This window comes from Paralichthys olivaceus, chromosome 17 (genome assembly GCF_024713975.1).
Source record: "Paralichthys olivaceus isolate ysfri-2021 chromosome 17, ASM2471397v2, whole genome shotgun sequence".
NCBI lineage: Eukaryota > Metazoa > Chordata > Actinopteri > Pleuronectiformes > Paralichthyidae > Paralichthys > Paralichthys olivaceus.
The window spans coordinates 1,513,873-1,530,071 of record NC_091109.1 but is presented as its reverse complement, the minus strand read 5'-3'; the positions used below and the strand labels follow the sequence as shown (position 1 = coordinate 1,530,071).

The 16,199-nt window shown below is 41.0% G+C and overlaps 1 protein-coding gene across 7 annotated transcripts in view; it reads left to right on the top strand.

Moving 5' to 3' along the window:
* The window catches only part of pou6f2 (POU class 6 homeobox 2), a 69,757-nt gene that overhangs the window by 23,842 nt on the left and 29,716 nt on the right, over window positions 1–16,199 (top strand). For all 7 annotated transcript variants that reach the window (XM_069512034.1, XM_020087745.2, XM_020087748.2 and 4 more), the window contains 2 exons: window positions 231–450; window positions 14,542–14,867. In XM_069512034.1, coding sequence (XP_069368135.1) covers window positions 231–450; window positions 14,542–14,867 — 546 coding nt within the window. The remainder of the gene's footprint in view (window positions 1–230; window positions 451–14,541; window positions 14,868–16,199) is intronic.

Below are 16,199 nucleotides of genomic sequence, written 5' to 3'. Positions count from 1 at the left end.
GTAGAGAATTGGTTTTTATTACATTTGCTTATAGTTAGTAAAGACAATGTAAGTAAAGTAAGTTACACTACAGCCACAAAAATGTCCCGGATGATACAATTAAATCCAATAGATAAAAACGTTTTTGCTCGACCAGTGTAACATGATGATATTTTGATGATAGTATATTTAAAAAGGGAAAACTCTTGTGATACTATGGATGTTTCTCTGCATGTGTTTGTGTTCCATAGTCTCTCCTGGTGGCACAGCAGCTGGCAAATGCAGTAGGTGGTGTGATGTCTGGGGCAGCGCCGGGCATGAACCAGCCCATCCTCATCCCCTTCAATGCAGGTGGACACCTGGGCGGGCAGCAGGGCCTGGTCCTCTCCCTACCCACAGCCAACATCCAGAGCCTGGTGGCTGCTGCTGCTGCAGGGGGCATCATGACGCTCCCCCTCCAGAACCTGCAAGGTAAGCATGAGGGCACAGAAGAAATACAGCAGCAGAAACAAAATCTGTAAACATAACACACACTACGCCAGTTAGTTTACTTTGTACATTACATGTGAGTGTACAGACTCATGTATTCAATTTGTAGGATGTAGTGTTGACATATCACAGGGAGAAAATGGAAAATAACAGATTCCTTAAATTCATTGTTGCATGGTCATGTATAACTGGTGTTTCCTTTTATTATACATGATAATCCATTGAACCAGCGCTATTATCAATAAATATAACAAATTTTGAGAGTCAGTTCCACTTCCACTGTATGACATGGAACAGATTTTCGTTTCCTGTGTAATAAAAATGCTTTACAAAGCTTCACTGCAGGTCAGAATCCTTCAGGGGTTTGTATCCCAAAAAGCTGCTATCCTCAACTTGCCCAGAGGAACAACCATATTAATTACAGGTCAATGTTTTGCAGTGCAGCGCAAAAGCACTTTATGCCTCTTTTCTGTGCATAAGAGTGCACTGTACTTTACTTTTTTATCTCTTTTCCACCTCATCTGTCCATCCACATGGCTGTGCTTATCCTTGCCTTTTAAACTTTAATGCCCAAGTGTTCTCTTTTGATCATAGTTGTAAATGGTTTTCATTTTAATGTTTAAAACATTGTCTCTTTTATACCATTAGATTGAGGGATGGATGGGGAAACAGTCAGTCATAAATCTTGGATGAGAGCGCCACACTAATGTAAAAAGATGCCAGGCTACATGTAAAGCAGTGTGTTTTTAGGATGGAGATTACAATAATGACAGTGCAGCACAAAGTGCAGGGAAGGCTCCCTTCATGTGCGGAAATGGATAGACAGATGCCCTGAGTGAGGAAATGTGGAGGTAGAAGCCTAATGGACACAAACATGCATAAATAACAGCTGCCATCGCTGTGGGCAGAGCTTTTAATAAACCCGCATCTATCTAGCGAGCCCTTCAATGTATCCGTCAGTCGTGGACGATAATGGGCCCAGCAGGCCCGTCTCACTCACACTTCAACAGATCTTCCTCCTGGTGCATGAGGGACAACCCAGAGGCTTCAGTGATCTGATGAACTGATCGACAAACACATTGTCAGGGTGTCAGAATGCCAAAACAAACACCTCTCAGTCATTCTTATTGTCCACTGCCAAACAAACCAACAGACCGTCTGGAATCGTATGTCCTGATAAAAATCCCCATCCATGAGAGATGGTGAAAAAAACTGTTGTGGAGAAATGCCTCTGTGGCAGATCTTTTTTTAAGAGTGTGGACTGACAGACTGCCTGTTCGCACGTCCTCTTATCTGAAGGGGATGCATTGAAGGGACCTCCATGGAGAGAAAGTGACACAAGTCACGAGTGAAGCTAAATGTCTTGACTGTGTCCGGGCCCCTCTGGCCACACAGCGCTCCTCCACTCTCCCCTGTCTGAGTTCATCACAGCTCCTCTGAATGAGGCCTGCTGGCACAGCACCTCTGTCAGACAACTGCAACTCTGGCCTCTGCCCCCGCGTCCCCCCTCACCACCCCTCCCAGCTCCTCCGGGTCCCCAGGCCTGATTAATCACACATATAATCCAGTGCTGCGCTGTCGCCGGGGAGCAGTCAGCTCATTTCACGACCTCAGGAACAAGTGTGCTTTACAGCACTCACGCTGTGAGCTTATTAGCGTCAGATCAGACACAAGACAACTGTGAGGCTCAGTAATGAGACTCCAGGAGGAGCCCAGGCAATGGCTGTATTTAAATGTAATGAGGCGGCTAATGACCAACTAATAAGGCCGTTTGTCTTGGGGAATAGATGGTTAAGGGGGGAGGAACTGTGTACTTAACATGCTGGTCGTCACATATTCCTCAGAATTTTAGCCTTTGCAAGATTTAAGAATTTCAGACCAAACTGTTTTTGCTTATTATTGAGATTCATGAGGGAAATTAAATGACAACAGCATCTTTGATCACATGTTTTGATTGTGCTAATCAAAGCTGTGCTTTGTAAAAGTACATTTTGACAGAAGGGAACCGGCTGCTCTATTGTGAGTTTGAGGATGGCAGCTCTCTCAGACTGTGATGAATAACTATCACTGTAATGGGGCTGTGCTATAAAGTTGGAGCGGTTGCTTAAATAAAACTGAGCAGCATCTTGTGGCAGACTCAGTAAACACAGGCACCAGTGTAACTGGTTATTTGTCAGAATGATTTATGCCCGCAAACATGCAGTAAAAACAAATTCCCAATGAAACTAAACAAGGGAGAAAGTTATCTTTTGTGACAGAGTGCACACAATTCTAGCTGACTTCACAGAGGCAAAACTAGGTTGGGTCATGCTAGAGGTCTATTTGTGTGACAGCTCATATGAATAAAAAAATCATACATGATTTTCACACTGGTATGTGTGACTGATGCAGACAAAACAACTACAGATGTTGTTAGATATGGTGCTAACTTGAGGCTGAATTTTTAAGAGGTTTTCATTTTACATGATTGTATGAGCAGCATAGCATGATTATCATACTTGTAAAATTAGTTGTAACAAAGCACTGTACATGTAATGCTCAATGGGAGGAAGCAGAACAAAGTCTCATCTGTCTACTCCTCTTCTCTGTGACTCACTCAAAGGTAATGCAAGAAGCTAGTTTACTGGAGCTCTTTCATATTAATAAGCATATCCCATCTTATTTGCTCTCAGCAGAAACCCTGGCAGCGCATCACATCAGAGAGTTGAGTTCTAATGGTGAGGTGAGAGCATTGTTCCTCTGTACTCGTCCGCAGGAAACACAAAACAGCACTCAGGCTTCCCGATAAAGGTCGGCATCCCACTCACCTGCAGTAATGAGACCCGGTGTCAGTGCCAATCAAAGGCATGTCTGTCGTTTTGATGAAAATGCTCAGCGGTGTCGTTCCCAGGTTGTGCTTGTTGGCGTCATACAAATTAGGGAAATCACTCTGCTCATTACACCACCAAAGGGTGGGCTCCTGGGGGAAGAGCCAAATGTTTCCACACTAGTTAAACACATCAGACTGCATCTCTTCTGCCTCGGCTGACTGCTGCTCCTTTAAGAGGTTAGATCACCGGGGCCGAGCCACTGACTTAACCTCTGTCTGCTGTGGGAAAGCTCCTCCGTCCCTTTACCCTTTATATTATCGAAGCTTGTTGTAGCCACACTAGTTGCTCATTGTGGGATTTGTTTCCTTCTTGTGTGTATTTGTTGAATTATTTTGGGATAAGACAAGAGATGGACTATTGTTTGTGAGTACATTAAGAGGACCCAGTGTAAGAAATTTCCTCCCATCAACATCTGCCATCTTAACACAATAGAGGCCGGCCCCATCCCTTCTCCCTCATCGCTGTTTAATTTGAAGTGTTCGCGAGCCATATGTATTCCACGTCGTTCTTTAATGATTTAACTTTGCTGTGGTTGTAAGATGACTCGCAGGGGAGAGAGCTGCATTAAATAAATAACAGTGATAAAATGTAGACCTCATACATTTCAAAGCTAATGCAACTAGCGGTGCAATAGGAGCAGCTGCACACAGTCCTGGAGCGGTAATTTGATTGATTTGTTGTGACAGCAGCCAAATAATTGAGAGTGAGAGGTGCTGCTGGAGATGAAGCGCAGGCTGAGGCAGGTTCGCCAGGCAGTCCCAGCAGATATGGCACCCGGGTTCTCATCTCCGCCATTGATATCTGCCAGTGGTTTATTGTTTGTCTTCAATAAGCAGCTTGGAAACGTGGAGGGGGGGGGCGTTAGTGCCTTTGTGACAGTTTGGCGACGGAAATAAAAAAAAAATCACCAATCAAAATGTACAGAGCAGTGATGAGAGGGTTACACACAATCAAACACACAAATTTAAAGTCAGGCTGACGCGCAGGTTTACTGTACATGCACGTATGAACACACAGACACACTCCCATGAGACTCGTGATTTAGACTCTGATGTCTTTTTTGAAGCTGAGATGTGAGTAAATTTTACCCCCTGGTGTTTCTCACTTGTTGCAGACATGCTAATGATTTGTTCTGAATTCAAGTTACATATATTTCATAATTGCACACAAATAAGTACAAATGATGCACAGTGCACTGGATTATATATATATATTTTAAATGTGTATCCCAAGATATTTTATGTGTTCTGCCTGGTAGCGCTGTTTGTCGTAACCTGCTGACTTTTGACTCATGTTTTGTTTCTGTGGATGGTGGCGGTGTCTCTCTGCCTCAGTCATACCACAGGACAGCACGCAGCCAGAGCCTGAAATAGAAAGACAGAAAAGAAAAGGAAAAAAGAAAGGGGGGGAGAGGGGGGTCTTTATGGTGGTGTGGAGAAGGACAATAATATTGTTAATCAGATGTGGCTGTGTCTGCTCCTCCAAAGCAAACCTTGACATCTGCCCTCACTGGTAAACAGAGGAGACTTTTTGCAAACCTGCCATAAATAAACAGAGTACAAGATAGTCTATCCACATTAAACAGTGTCTGTCTGCAATGTGTATGCAGAGTGTAATGCATTTACTTAAATAGATTTTGTTGGAGTGTATTAGGAGAGGCATCGTTTTCTGAATTAGTTTGAATTCAGATATGGCAGTTTTCATAATTAGCTTCCAGTTATGTGAATAATTAGAAACAGGCTCAATGATTCCTTTTTAATCCACCAGTTTTTTATTCCCTCAGCGCCTGAGCTACAACAGATTTACCTCTGCTTGATGTAATTAAGGTGTTAAATGTGTAATATTGTGTCCATTTAACCAAATTACAGGTTATCATTGAAAATTTTATGGCACACAGGGAGCACATATCTCCACCAATAGTCTCCTTACAAAAACATATTTAAATTCACTAGTTCTGGATTTTTATTTTAATCACACTCATAAATATTAGTGCCCTAAACAAATTAAATCCTAAATCCTTCCACTTAGTTCAGTGGGAAAGTAGTTTTTGCATAATCCTGCTAACTAACAGACCTCCTTGGTGCAGGTGATTATGAAGGTGTGTTTTTAATCAAACCTGAAATTATATTTGATATCCAAAGAAATATTTAGCATTTAAGATAATTGCATAGATTGATTAAGTATCCCCATAAATTATTTACAATCAATAGAGTTCATCTTTTCATTATCACATATCAACCTTTTGTTCCTTTTAAATAGAGCAGTCAAACACAAGTCTGAGGTTTCAGTAAATGAAGCAGTATTGAGTGTGATATAAATTACAGTACATAACAGTGTATTGTTTTCATGTTATTTCAACACTTGTAAAATGCTTCCAGTAAATGCCTTGACCACTTGGCCCCGGAGTTGTTTTGTAGAAATTACATCTCACTTTTTTTCCTTCTGCTTTTCGGCCAGACTGCTTCCGAAAGCTTTGCTAAAGGTCTGCCATATTGCTGAGGTGCAATTCAGGAGCTTTCAGCAACAATCTGTAGTCAAGCATTTTAAATGAAAATTGATTTGTGATTTACATGGTCAGTGAGGGGAAAATGAACTTATGAAATGTTGTAAATGAAATATTAGACAAGGTGCAGTGGGAGAGAGCAGACAGAGATGGTAATCTTGTGGAACTGGAATTCCCGCCTGGCAGAACTGGGTGACATTTTACATTTATCTGTGTTCTGCATGAGTTGTAATGTTAATGGTAATTTTATGGGACTGAACTGGAATGAAAATGGTGTTATCACCGATTGCTTCAAATGCGGAATTGTGTAAAGTAGCACAGCTGCATCCTTTATTTCCTATTTCCCAGTAATGTGAGTTATTGCGTGATCTGTCGTCTGAGGTTGAATGTGTATGAAGCCTGTTTTATCAGTGCTTTCTAGACAGAAGGTCTTATATCATGTACATTACCACACGATGAAATACACACACTGTGTTTGGATATTAGTGAAAATGCCACGGTTGTTTGTGAATGTGTTTCAGGTAGATATTTGCTTTTCATGTTCTTGTAAAAAATAGCATATCACAGGTACTTAAATTGGATGTTAATGTAAAAACTTGGCAATATTAATGCCCCATCATACATAATTAACTGGAGCTCAGGACATATAGTGTATTTGCACTTTAAGCTAAAAAAAATGCTGATTTATCCTGAATTTCAGTAGAGCGTTCTAAAAGATTATAATATAATAATAACTTTATCAATGTGAATCTATCATAGACTTAATAATACAAGCAAATCAATGTAGCATTACACTCCGATCAATTCTACTTACACTCAGCCAGATGTTCTAATTTTGATCAATACCTTGTGCAGTGAACGTTTCCTATTCCCACTTTGTCCGTGCACAACGTGTATGGATTTTCATAGAGCGAGCATGTTTGAAAGAGAAAAGATCCAAAGAAGTGAGGAGAACAAACTAAGTGGTTGTGCAGCAACAGCAACAGCAGATAGGCTGTGGGAGTCTGGGAGCCAACTTGGATCACATAGAGGTCATTTTTAAACACAGCTCTCCAGTTCCCTGTGTGTGAAACCAAAGAGTCTGTGGTGACACTTGTCAGCAGATGGTGTGGAACCAAACCCCTCACTGGTTAGGATGTCTTAGCCGCTGTTAAAAGCTATCTGTGGTTACTAATTGCTGACCAGGGCCTAATTACCTTAATTAATGGCCGTGGTATCTGGGGGCCAGATTTGTGGGAGCTTTTATCAGTATCAGAGCAGCTTAAAAGGTCCCGCAGGAGGTCTGTGGAGTATGTAGGCCCCATGGGTGTTATTTCTGGACTAACTGCAGACACATCACAGATGGATCCTGTGGCATCAGTACAGGATGGCATGTTTAAAGAGAGCTATCTGTTACTCACACATCATAAGAAAACCTCACTGAGTACATGCCACGAAAAACGGTATTTTCTTGCTTTTCTTTTTGCACATATTCTCTACTTTTCTCTCCCATACACATAAGCCTGTCGCCTGAATTCCACTGCTGTGATTCGCAATGACAAAGTCGACTTTGTCACCTTTATTCCACAGACTGCAGGGGGTTTGTTCAGTGAGCTCTCACTGTGAAATTAGCCCTGGTACTTTCATTTTCCAGCTGCAGTGAAATGGTTAAAAGACACAGATCAGCCAGTATGAAAATAGAACTGATTCAACAAAATTTGCTGCTTCCCTTTGCTTGCTCCTCACCCATCCAGCAAAAAAAAAAAAAACATCCCCCAATATCCAATCCTCCCCCCTTTTTTTCTCGTCTTTCCACTATTCCACCCTGCCCCCCTCCCCCAGCCCCGTCAGGCACCTTGTCCGCATCTGAGGAAGGCTTGTAAGTTTCGAGTGCATACATTTCTTTTGATGATATATTGTCCCGGTGCGGAATTTCATTTACTTCCGCTGCCCTTTGCTGAACCTGTTGCTAGTCAGTGAGCACGATAAGCGTATAAGTAGCATGCCACTTCATTCATCATACATCGTTCTGGGCTCTCAAATATCTCATATGCGATTCAGGAAGAAACTACTAAACCGGCACAAAGGATCCCACCAGGATCAGCCGAGGTACCATTAAGCACTGTGTACAAAACAGAACGCAATTGGTACTTGTTGTCAGAAAACACATTTTCAGTGTTGCATCTACAAAACATTAGCCTTCATTTCATGGCGTACACGTTGTTTATGTAGGTTGGGGGGGTTATATCTCAAGTGCAGTGCTCGTGTTGTACATAATTCCATTCACATTGCATTTTGAATGCATGCATTTTGAAATCTGTTTTTTCCCTCAATCATAGTGGCTGCTCTGTGTTGTATTAAACAGCATTAATAATCACAAGAGGCTCAGTGTCACTCAGAAGTCTCCACATCACTAAGGCAGACAGTGTTGTGCTGCTGGGCATGTTGTGCTGTGTGAAAGTGCTTACACGCTCCCTCAGACAACCAAAGGGAATAATTAAAGACAGAAGATGGAGGCAGAAGAATGGAAAGCAAATCCCATTGTTTGGGGTTATTTCATCCCACTGAATTTCTTTTTCACTTTCTTTTCGCTCTCTTCTCACATTCCCCCCAAATGCACTGTGGGTATGTGGCACGCTATCAAAAGCATATGTAAGCGAAGCAGTGTAGAACAAAAGCCCTATGATGTCCTCCTCATACCCACATTGTCTTTTGATTATTCTACAATCATTTTATATCTGTGTAAGTTGGAAAGGAAGGGAAGGCTTAATAACCTAATAATATACAATACTGTAGCTGCTCAGAAACCACAAGATGTGTTTTGCACGGTTTGAAAACAAGGTTGCTGATTCTTCATTTGTTCTCGTTTTCCCTCATGGCGTAATTTCACCAAGCCCTCAGTACCCAAGTTGTTACCAAAATAATCCACAATGAAATTCAAATTTAAGGTGAACTAGACTGTTAGGGCAACTCCACTCCACTCCATTTCTAGAGCAGTAAATGTAGCCCCTCAATCTCTCCCAGCTTTTACTGTCATTCAGAGAGCACTCAGTCATCTCCGTGCATCAGGCCCGCAATATTGATTTTTCCACCCACTGAAACAGCCGCATGAACATAAATTTTGCATGAGGCTTTTACTCGCGGCCTACTCTTTGGTCTGACGACACATGATGGGGCCATGAACACGCTGTAATAACCCAGTCTGTCCTGCCAAGCAGACAGACACTTTTTTTTTCAAGAGAAGGGGGAGGATGGGGGGGGTTGTGGGTCCAACACCTTCTGTATTCTGAAGGACAAAAAGTGAGGGACCCCTGACTGAGCATCACAGAGTCACATAGCTTTTGATATAGGAGTGAAATTCCTCTGTGATGGAGGGGGGGTGGTGGTGGTTCTGGATGCATACAAGGGATCTCTTTGCCTGGGGTTTTAGACATGTTGTAAGAAGAAATACAGTTGAATATAGGTCACACAAATATATAGATTTTAAATATAGATGTATTTTATTTCATTGGAAATTCAACCCATCAAGTAAAGAATGAAATGAACTTGTGTAGTCTTTAGTTAAAGGGGAGCTTGTGCACGTCCAGTACATGGTTTCGCAAAACTGGTCACTATTAAATGGCAGAAAAAGTCACACTCTTGTATTTAGTGACAGTAAACCCAAGCTTACTTTGCTTGGGACCCCCCCCCTGCAACTTTCTCAAGGGCCCTCAGAGGTCCCGGGACCACACTTTGGAAATCACTAACCCAGCATAAGCAATACCAAAAAGGCAACGTTATCGAGTACACAGGGATTTTCTTGTATGTGTAACATCTCCATGGAGAGGATTTGATTCTTTGAAACACCTCCCTCCCTCCCTAGAGTGTGAATTCTACAACACTGCTTGATATTGCCTTGTATCACAAAATGAAAGCATTATCTCTGGAATCCTACAAGTGATGTGGTTTAGTCTCTTAAATCCTGCGGCTTCACAACTACTCAAATCTTAACTGCCGTTATATAAATAAATATATATAAATTCTTTCTTTTTTCCTCCTGCAGCAGGACAGAAACACTGATATTACTTTCTATTGCTCTGAGTCATGTTTTTATTCAGTAACTACTAATTTGACTAATTTCTTTACCATTTCATTTCCCCCATGTTTATTCCAGCCATTGCAAAGGTAGGAATCCATTCTCTGTTATTTAAAATCAATTATCAATTGTATGGACTCTCTGGTAGAAGGAAAGTACAAATGCAGTATAACTTCAAGGTTGCATTAAAACAACTATGTCTTCAAATATTAAAATATCCAGAGAATGTTAACAACAGATCAAATAATTAATGCTGAAGTGATCAGCAGTGGTGGGAAGTTATTTAGTACATTTAATCAAATGTATGCGAGCAATTAAATTTTATGTTACAATGTATTATTATTAAATTACTTTACTAATTAAGAATTCACACCAAAAGAATATAATGAGCTTAATGAGATAAATATATTCAAACCTATATTCAAAATAAATGTAACTTGTGCTATATACATATGAATGTATTATACAGTCAAACATGATACACTAATATATACAGTTAGAGTATAGTATGATACAATAGTTGGAAGTTAGAATTTAAAAGGCAGTAACAGTGGAAAATGTCTGATCTCAGTCAGTCCAGAGTTTTGTGGCCTGTGTTGCAAAAGCACGACGGCCTTGAGTCTCCAATCTTGATTTTGGAACGACCTAAACATCGGCTGATCTAAGATGGCATGTGGAGTTAGTAAATCCTTGATATACACCAGGGACTTGGTTGTGTAAAGCGTTTTGTTGTGTAAAATCTTTCATCTTTAACATCTTTAGATACGTTCAATTAATTCTAATAACTTTACAAAATCTCATTGATAGATTGATCGTTACTGAAGTTGATCAATGCTCTGTCACACTGACAAGCGTTATCAATGTGACACAAAATGATGGACAGTGATAAGAGTCAAGAGTGAGCTAAAGAAGTGAGAGCAGGAACGGGGATATTATCCAGCTCATCAGTGCGCTTGTGCGCCGGTCTAATCCGCAGAGTAAAAAATGACCTTCCTTTGACCACCTTCATAATTACCAGAACTCATAGAGTCTAAATCTCCCTACCTCCAGTGGGGTAATTATCAGTGTGACTCACTGAAAAGGCAATTGAGACAGTGGTTTATGGACTCCCACCGTGGAACGTGAGGCAGAGCAGTAATGGGGAGCTTGTTTGTCCCCTCTCACCTCTCTTGTTAAAGAATGGCAGCTGTGTTTAGACCAGAGTAGTTCCTAAAAATACAAGGTGGGTCACATTGGACAATTCAATCAACTGCTGCCCGACAGGCTCCTGTGCACTTTCTGATGAGCTCTAAATTTTCAATAGAAAAGGCAATGCACATATTTCAATGACAACTATGAGAACTACTTCAAAAGCTTGATCCATATCTAATTTTTGATTTGTGGAATTTTTTTAAATATTCTAGTTCAGCATCTTCTTAAAAATTCACCTTTAGGTTAGTGTTGGACACCTTCCCTGAATACACCTGTACACAAACACAAAGGATGTGTAAGATAACACATAGGGAATAGCTGTAAACGTAGGTGTTGTGCGTCGAGAGGAAAACAAGGAGTCAAGCTTCGAATCAGCCCCGGAGAGAAAAGTGCTGTAATAGGAGGGTTGGCAGGGACTATACTGAGATAGCGCTGGTAATGAGAGAGCAGACTGCACCCCCACCCACCCCCAACCCTCTCACTTCTCAACCGCACAGGAAACAAAAATAGAATTTTGTCTGACGAATGTGCTAGCTTTGACCTAGCCTTTCGACCTCTGACAATCAGTCTCGCTTCGTCCTCCAGCACTTCAGAAGCCAGGACTGGGACAGTCAAGATAACAGTTGATTTTTTACTGTGGCTTGAAAAGCAAAGATGCTTTACAAGAGAGATGGCAGACAGTTTCTCAAAGCGTTGAGGTTGGAGGCCTCAGACTTCTCAGTGCTGGTGTTTCGTCCTCCCAAATGATTATTGTTAAATGTTTAAATGCAGCACAAAATGCCACAGTTCAACTTGCATCTTACAATTAAGCTGCACAACTTCTCGCTATGGCTCATTTCTCATTATAAACATTAACATAGGCGAGTTGTGACAACACTGAAAGTGGGACCGTTGCTCTTACACCCCTCGGGCGAGATGACTAAGTGGGAGCTCTGCTTGCATCGCAGGCGGAGGACGAGTGAATATGAGACACAACAAAGAGACAGTGGGAGATATAATGAGCACTATAGGATCCCGGCACCCTTTTGCCCTCTCTCCATCATAAGTGAAGCTCCCACTCTCATCCTCGGCCCTGTGTCTGCTGGAGGAAGGAGCACAAACAATTAGCTGAGACAAGCCGTTTGGATTATGTGCTCAACCAAAGCAATCAGACAGCTGTGGTTAAAAGAATGAGCTTCAAAATGCCAGTTGCCCAGTGAGAGAGTAAGGGAGGGTCAGTGGTCCTGACAGTCTTAACAAGATGACAGAATTTATAAAGCACTGCTGTTAAAGAATATAGTTACCTGCGGTGTAGCCCTTATAATAAGGCCACATGGGGCTTCTTCCATATTCCCTCTGTATTTGTTTTCTTTTGCCTCATATTCTTTTGTTGTGCCTCTTGTTCCTTGGCGTAATGGTTGGCGCTGGAGGAAATTCTCCAATCGTCTTTGATCTTCGCCTGGTTTCGATAATTTTTTGACAGAAATCTCATTTTGCTCCCCCTTTTGTTTTCTCCGTCTTTGTTCCATTTTTTTTTATTCTGTCTTTAAATGGGGCTCAACATTTTGTCATTGTGAAGTTGCAAAGGAAAAGAGCCGGTCCTGTCAGCGGCTCAGCACTTGCTAGACAACTTGCCCCAACATTTCAAGCGAGGATTGGACTCTCGCCGTTTGCACAGATGATATATAATTCATGGTGGGGGTGTGAGAGAGGTGTCAATGTGTCAGGAGGTATAGAAGAAATTTAAAAGTGTACTGTTTACTGGCCAACAGACGCTGGCTTTATTTTGCTGAGCTTCTTCTGCAGAGTGAGGAAAGAGGATGATGATCTGATCTTCATCAAATGTTCATCTGTGCCTGTCCCAGAGTCGTAGTGGCCACACCAATCAAAGACTTGTCTGCCCCGATGTTTTATTCATATTTTATGAGACAACCATACTTAAATAATTTAAGTGCATTGATTCTGTGTGTATACAAGCTTGTCTATGCGAGTGTTTAGCTGCATTATCGATGGATGTTTGCAAATGTTCTTCTGAACCTGTTTTGTGAATCAGTGTTCTAACTTATTTTGACAGTTAACTGCGTATATGATGCACGATTTAAAATCTTTTACATTAAACACATCAATAACAATTCATTAAAAAATGTATGTACTTTTATTGCACTTTAGAGTAGGTTGCCCAAACCAAATCTGTTATAATGGATAAAGAGAGATTTGAACAACCAATGAGTGTAGAAAAAATTATTCTCCTCTGTATAATTTAATGAGTTAATTTTTTTAACTTTTAGTTATTTGATTATTTAGTTTTTAACAAAAGCCACGTAAACTAACAATATATTAAAAATGTTGTTTTAGGAAGTTATTGGTACATAAGTACACAGGACTGACCCTCTCTAAAGCCCATGTTTGTGTTGTTCATACTTACTATTGTACTGTAGAAATATGGTGGTCTCAGTGAAAGAAGACTCGACCTTTGTGTAGGAAAAAAAGGCTAATTTTAAATTAACGTAAAGAAACACAATTATCATTATTATATTCTATTTCTGCCAGTAGATAAATAAGGTAAATCCTTCACACTGGTCCTTTAAAAAGTTTTAGTTTTGGCTGACAAGAAAAAGAAGAACACTACTTTCCATCATCCACAGATGGAAACTCGGTTTGGACTTTCTTCTTTTTAATCTGTGAAGGTTAGCTTAGATGTTGTTTTTCAGTAGAATTCTCCACACATCATATTATTGTTGATACCCTTTGTTAGGCATTATTTGTTGTATATGTTCTGACATTTTTTTCCTGACATTGAAACACAAAACACTGCTTTCAGATATTTTTACAATTATCTTTGATCATATTTTAAATCTAAATTCTGGGTCCATAGAAGTATCTGCATGCTTGTGTGGCTGCAGACTGTTCTGCTTCAGTCTAAGTGTTAACATTTTTTTTCTTCTTTTTTTAACAGTGTAAAATTTATAAGCATTTAAATGTAGAAATTAGGTTCTAATGGTGTGCCATTATTGGAGCCAATTAGTTAATGGGTTTATTTCTGAACTCTTGCAGTGAAGATGGATGTCTATTTCCTATGAGATTTTAAACCATTAAACCAAAGATTCTGACATTCTCCAAGTGACAATGAAGACTTTTGGCTCTAGAGAGAGCAATTATATCAGTCAGGCTTGATAGCTTTGTCCTCCAACTAGTGAAATTAAATTCACTGAGTCTATCATGCAGCCTAAAAACCCTGGAGGACCTTGTTGTGGCTCCATGCAATTTACATCTATCTCTCACTATTCACCCTATGCATCCCACACCTCCATGTGTACATGTGTTTCTATCTGAGGTGTGAGCATATGCTTGAAATAATGAGAGCACTTGTCATGTTGTCAGTCCAAACTAATTTGTGTTTGTTGAACTCTATATGAAGAGTTCAGGTCTCATGCAAAAAGAAGACGCAAAACAACTTGCTGTCGTTTCATCAACAGCTACCTCATCACTCAACTCCCAACTCCAGCACCTGCAGCAGCTCCAACAGATGCAGCAGCACCACCACCAGCAGCAGCAACAGCAGCATCAGCAGCAACAGCAGCAGCAACACCATCACAAACAGACTCACTCCCACACCCAGAATCAACTGCCATCCCAACATCACATGACCCAACCCAACCAGCATCAGCAGACCTCGGTCCCATCTCCAGGCTCTGCCTGCTCCTCCACCTCTGGACAGCCGCAGCAGTCTCCACAACACCGACCAAACCAGTCGCCAGTCCGCAGCCTCCCGTCTCCCGTCACCCCACCCATGCCTTTGCCGGTAAGTCAACATTGATAATGTCAAGCACCAATAGTCTTTTTTTTCTTGAATACATATTCTGACACTTTTCATGGAATCATCCTCACACTGATCACACATAGTGATTTTCTTTGGTTTTTGAATATCGGCAATCTTCAGTATTTTACCTCTCAGCAAGAAGGCTTTTTATCTTTCTGCATGCATTTTCAGGTTCTATCCAACCAGTCCACCAGTATTCATCGTGAAAATGATCCAGTATAGTGTATCATCAGCAATACTTTCTGCATTTTCACATGTAAATGGTATCCATGTCAACTATTATACACATGTGACTCTCAGAAATAATCAGGTACTTGTTTCCTATTCATATGAATTTTTCATGGAAATTGAATGAGCTGTATTATGAGCAGAATAAGAAAGCCAAAGTATTACTCCTGATGTTAAACTAATAATGCACTAAATCCAAGTGCAGAAATTAGATACTTAAAAAGATAATATGATGCTCCACTTAAAGAGTGGAGTGTACGTCTGAATCGTGTCATTGAAGATGGTGTGATTTTTGGCAGGTCAACCTTGAGAAAAACGCCTAAGCGGGATACACAGTGCTTGATTTTCTGTTAGTACTTGATCTTTATCAAGTAGCCGTGTTTGAATGGAGGCTGACAGGTCTTCTGTCTATGTGCTGCTATTAGAATATGCATCTTGTTGCTGAAGCCTTGATGCACTTTCATCAAACCTCACGACCAAAGAAGCAAAGATTCACATCCTCTGCCTGCAGATTCAGTCGACATTCTGAGGTTATCTTTTCTAGCTGTAATCAGTCTCTTAATCTTTGCTGCTCTTCCTCCTCAACCCCCTTTTTAGTCACTTTGTCTGTCCATCCATCTCCGCCCTTCTGTCCGTCTTGCTGTCACTGTGTGACGATAATAACCTATTTTATATCCCTGTGGTTTCATTTCTGGTCGAGTCTGGCCAGGGTCGCCTTTCTGTCCCTGGCCACATTCATCAGCGTCAGACCCTTATTGGGTTGTGGTGCAACCTTCTTTATGGCCAGGATGAGTTGGGCTATTTGTTTCCCCCCATGCTGCTCTCTCCGGCCCTGTCACGGCCTAGTGAGACTCAGCAGGAAAAACAGTCTCTGGATTTAATGGGCTCCAAAGGATAGCCGCTACATCGCAGCAAACACACTGTCCACTCTAAGTGTGGATCCTGACCAACATACAAATTCACACATTGAGCTTGCATTAGGCAGCATCCATAGACTTTAGGTACAAGACACACTGCAACCCGACTCTCCCTCTTATAAGTGTTTGATTTTCCAGGAAACACACTTTGTTAAATGTGTAAGAATTT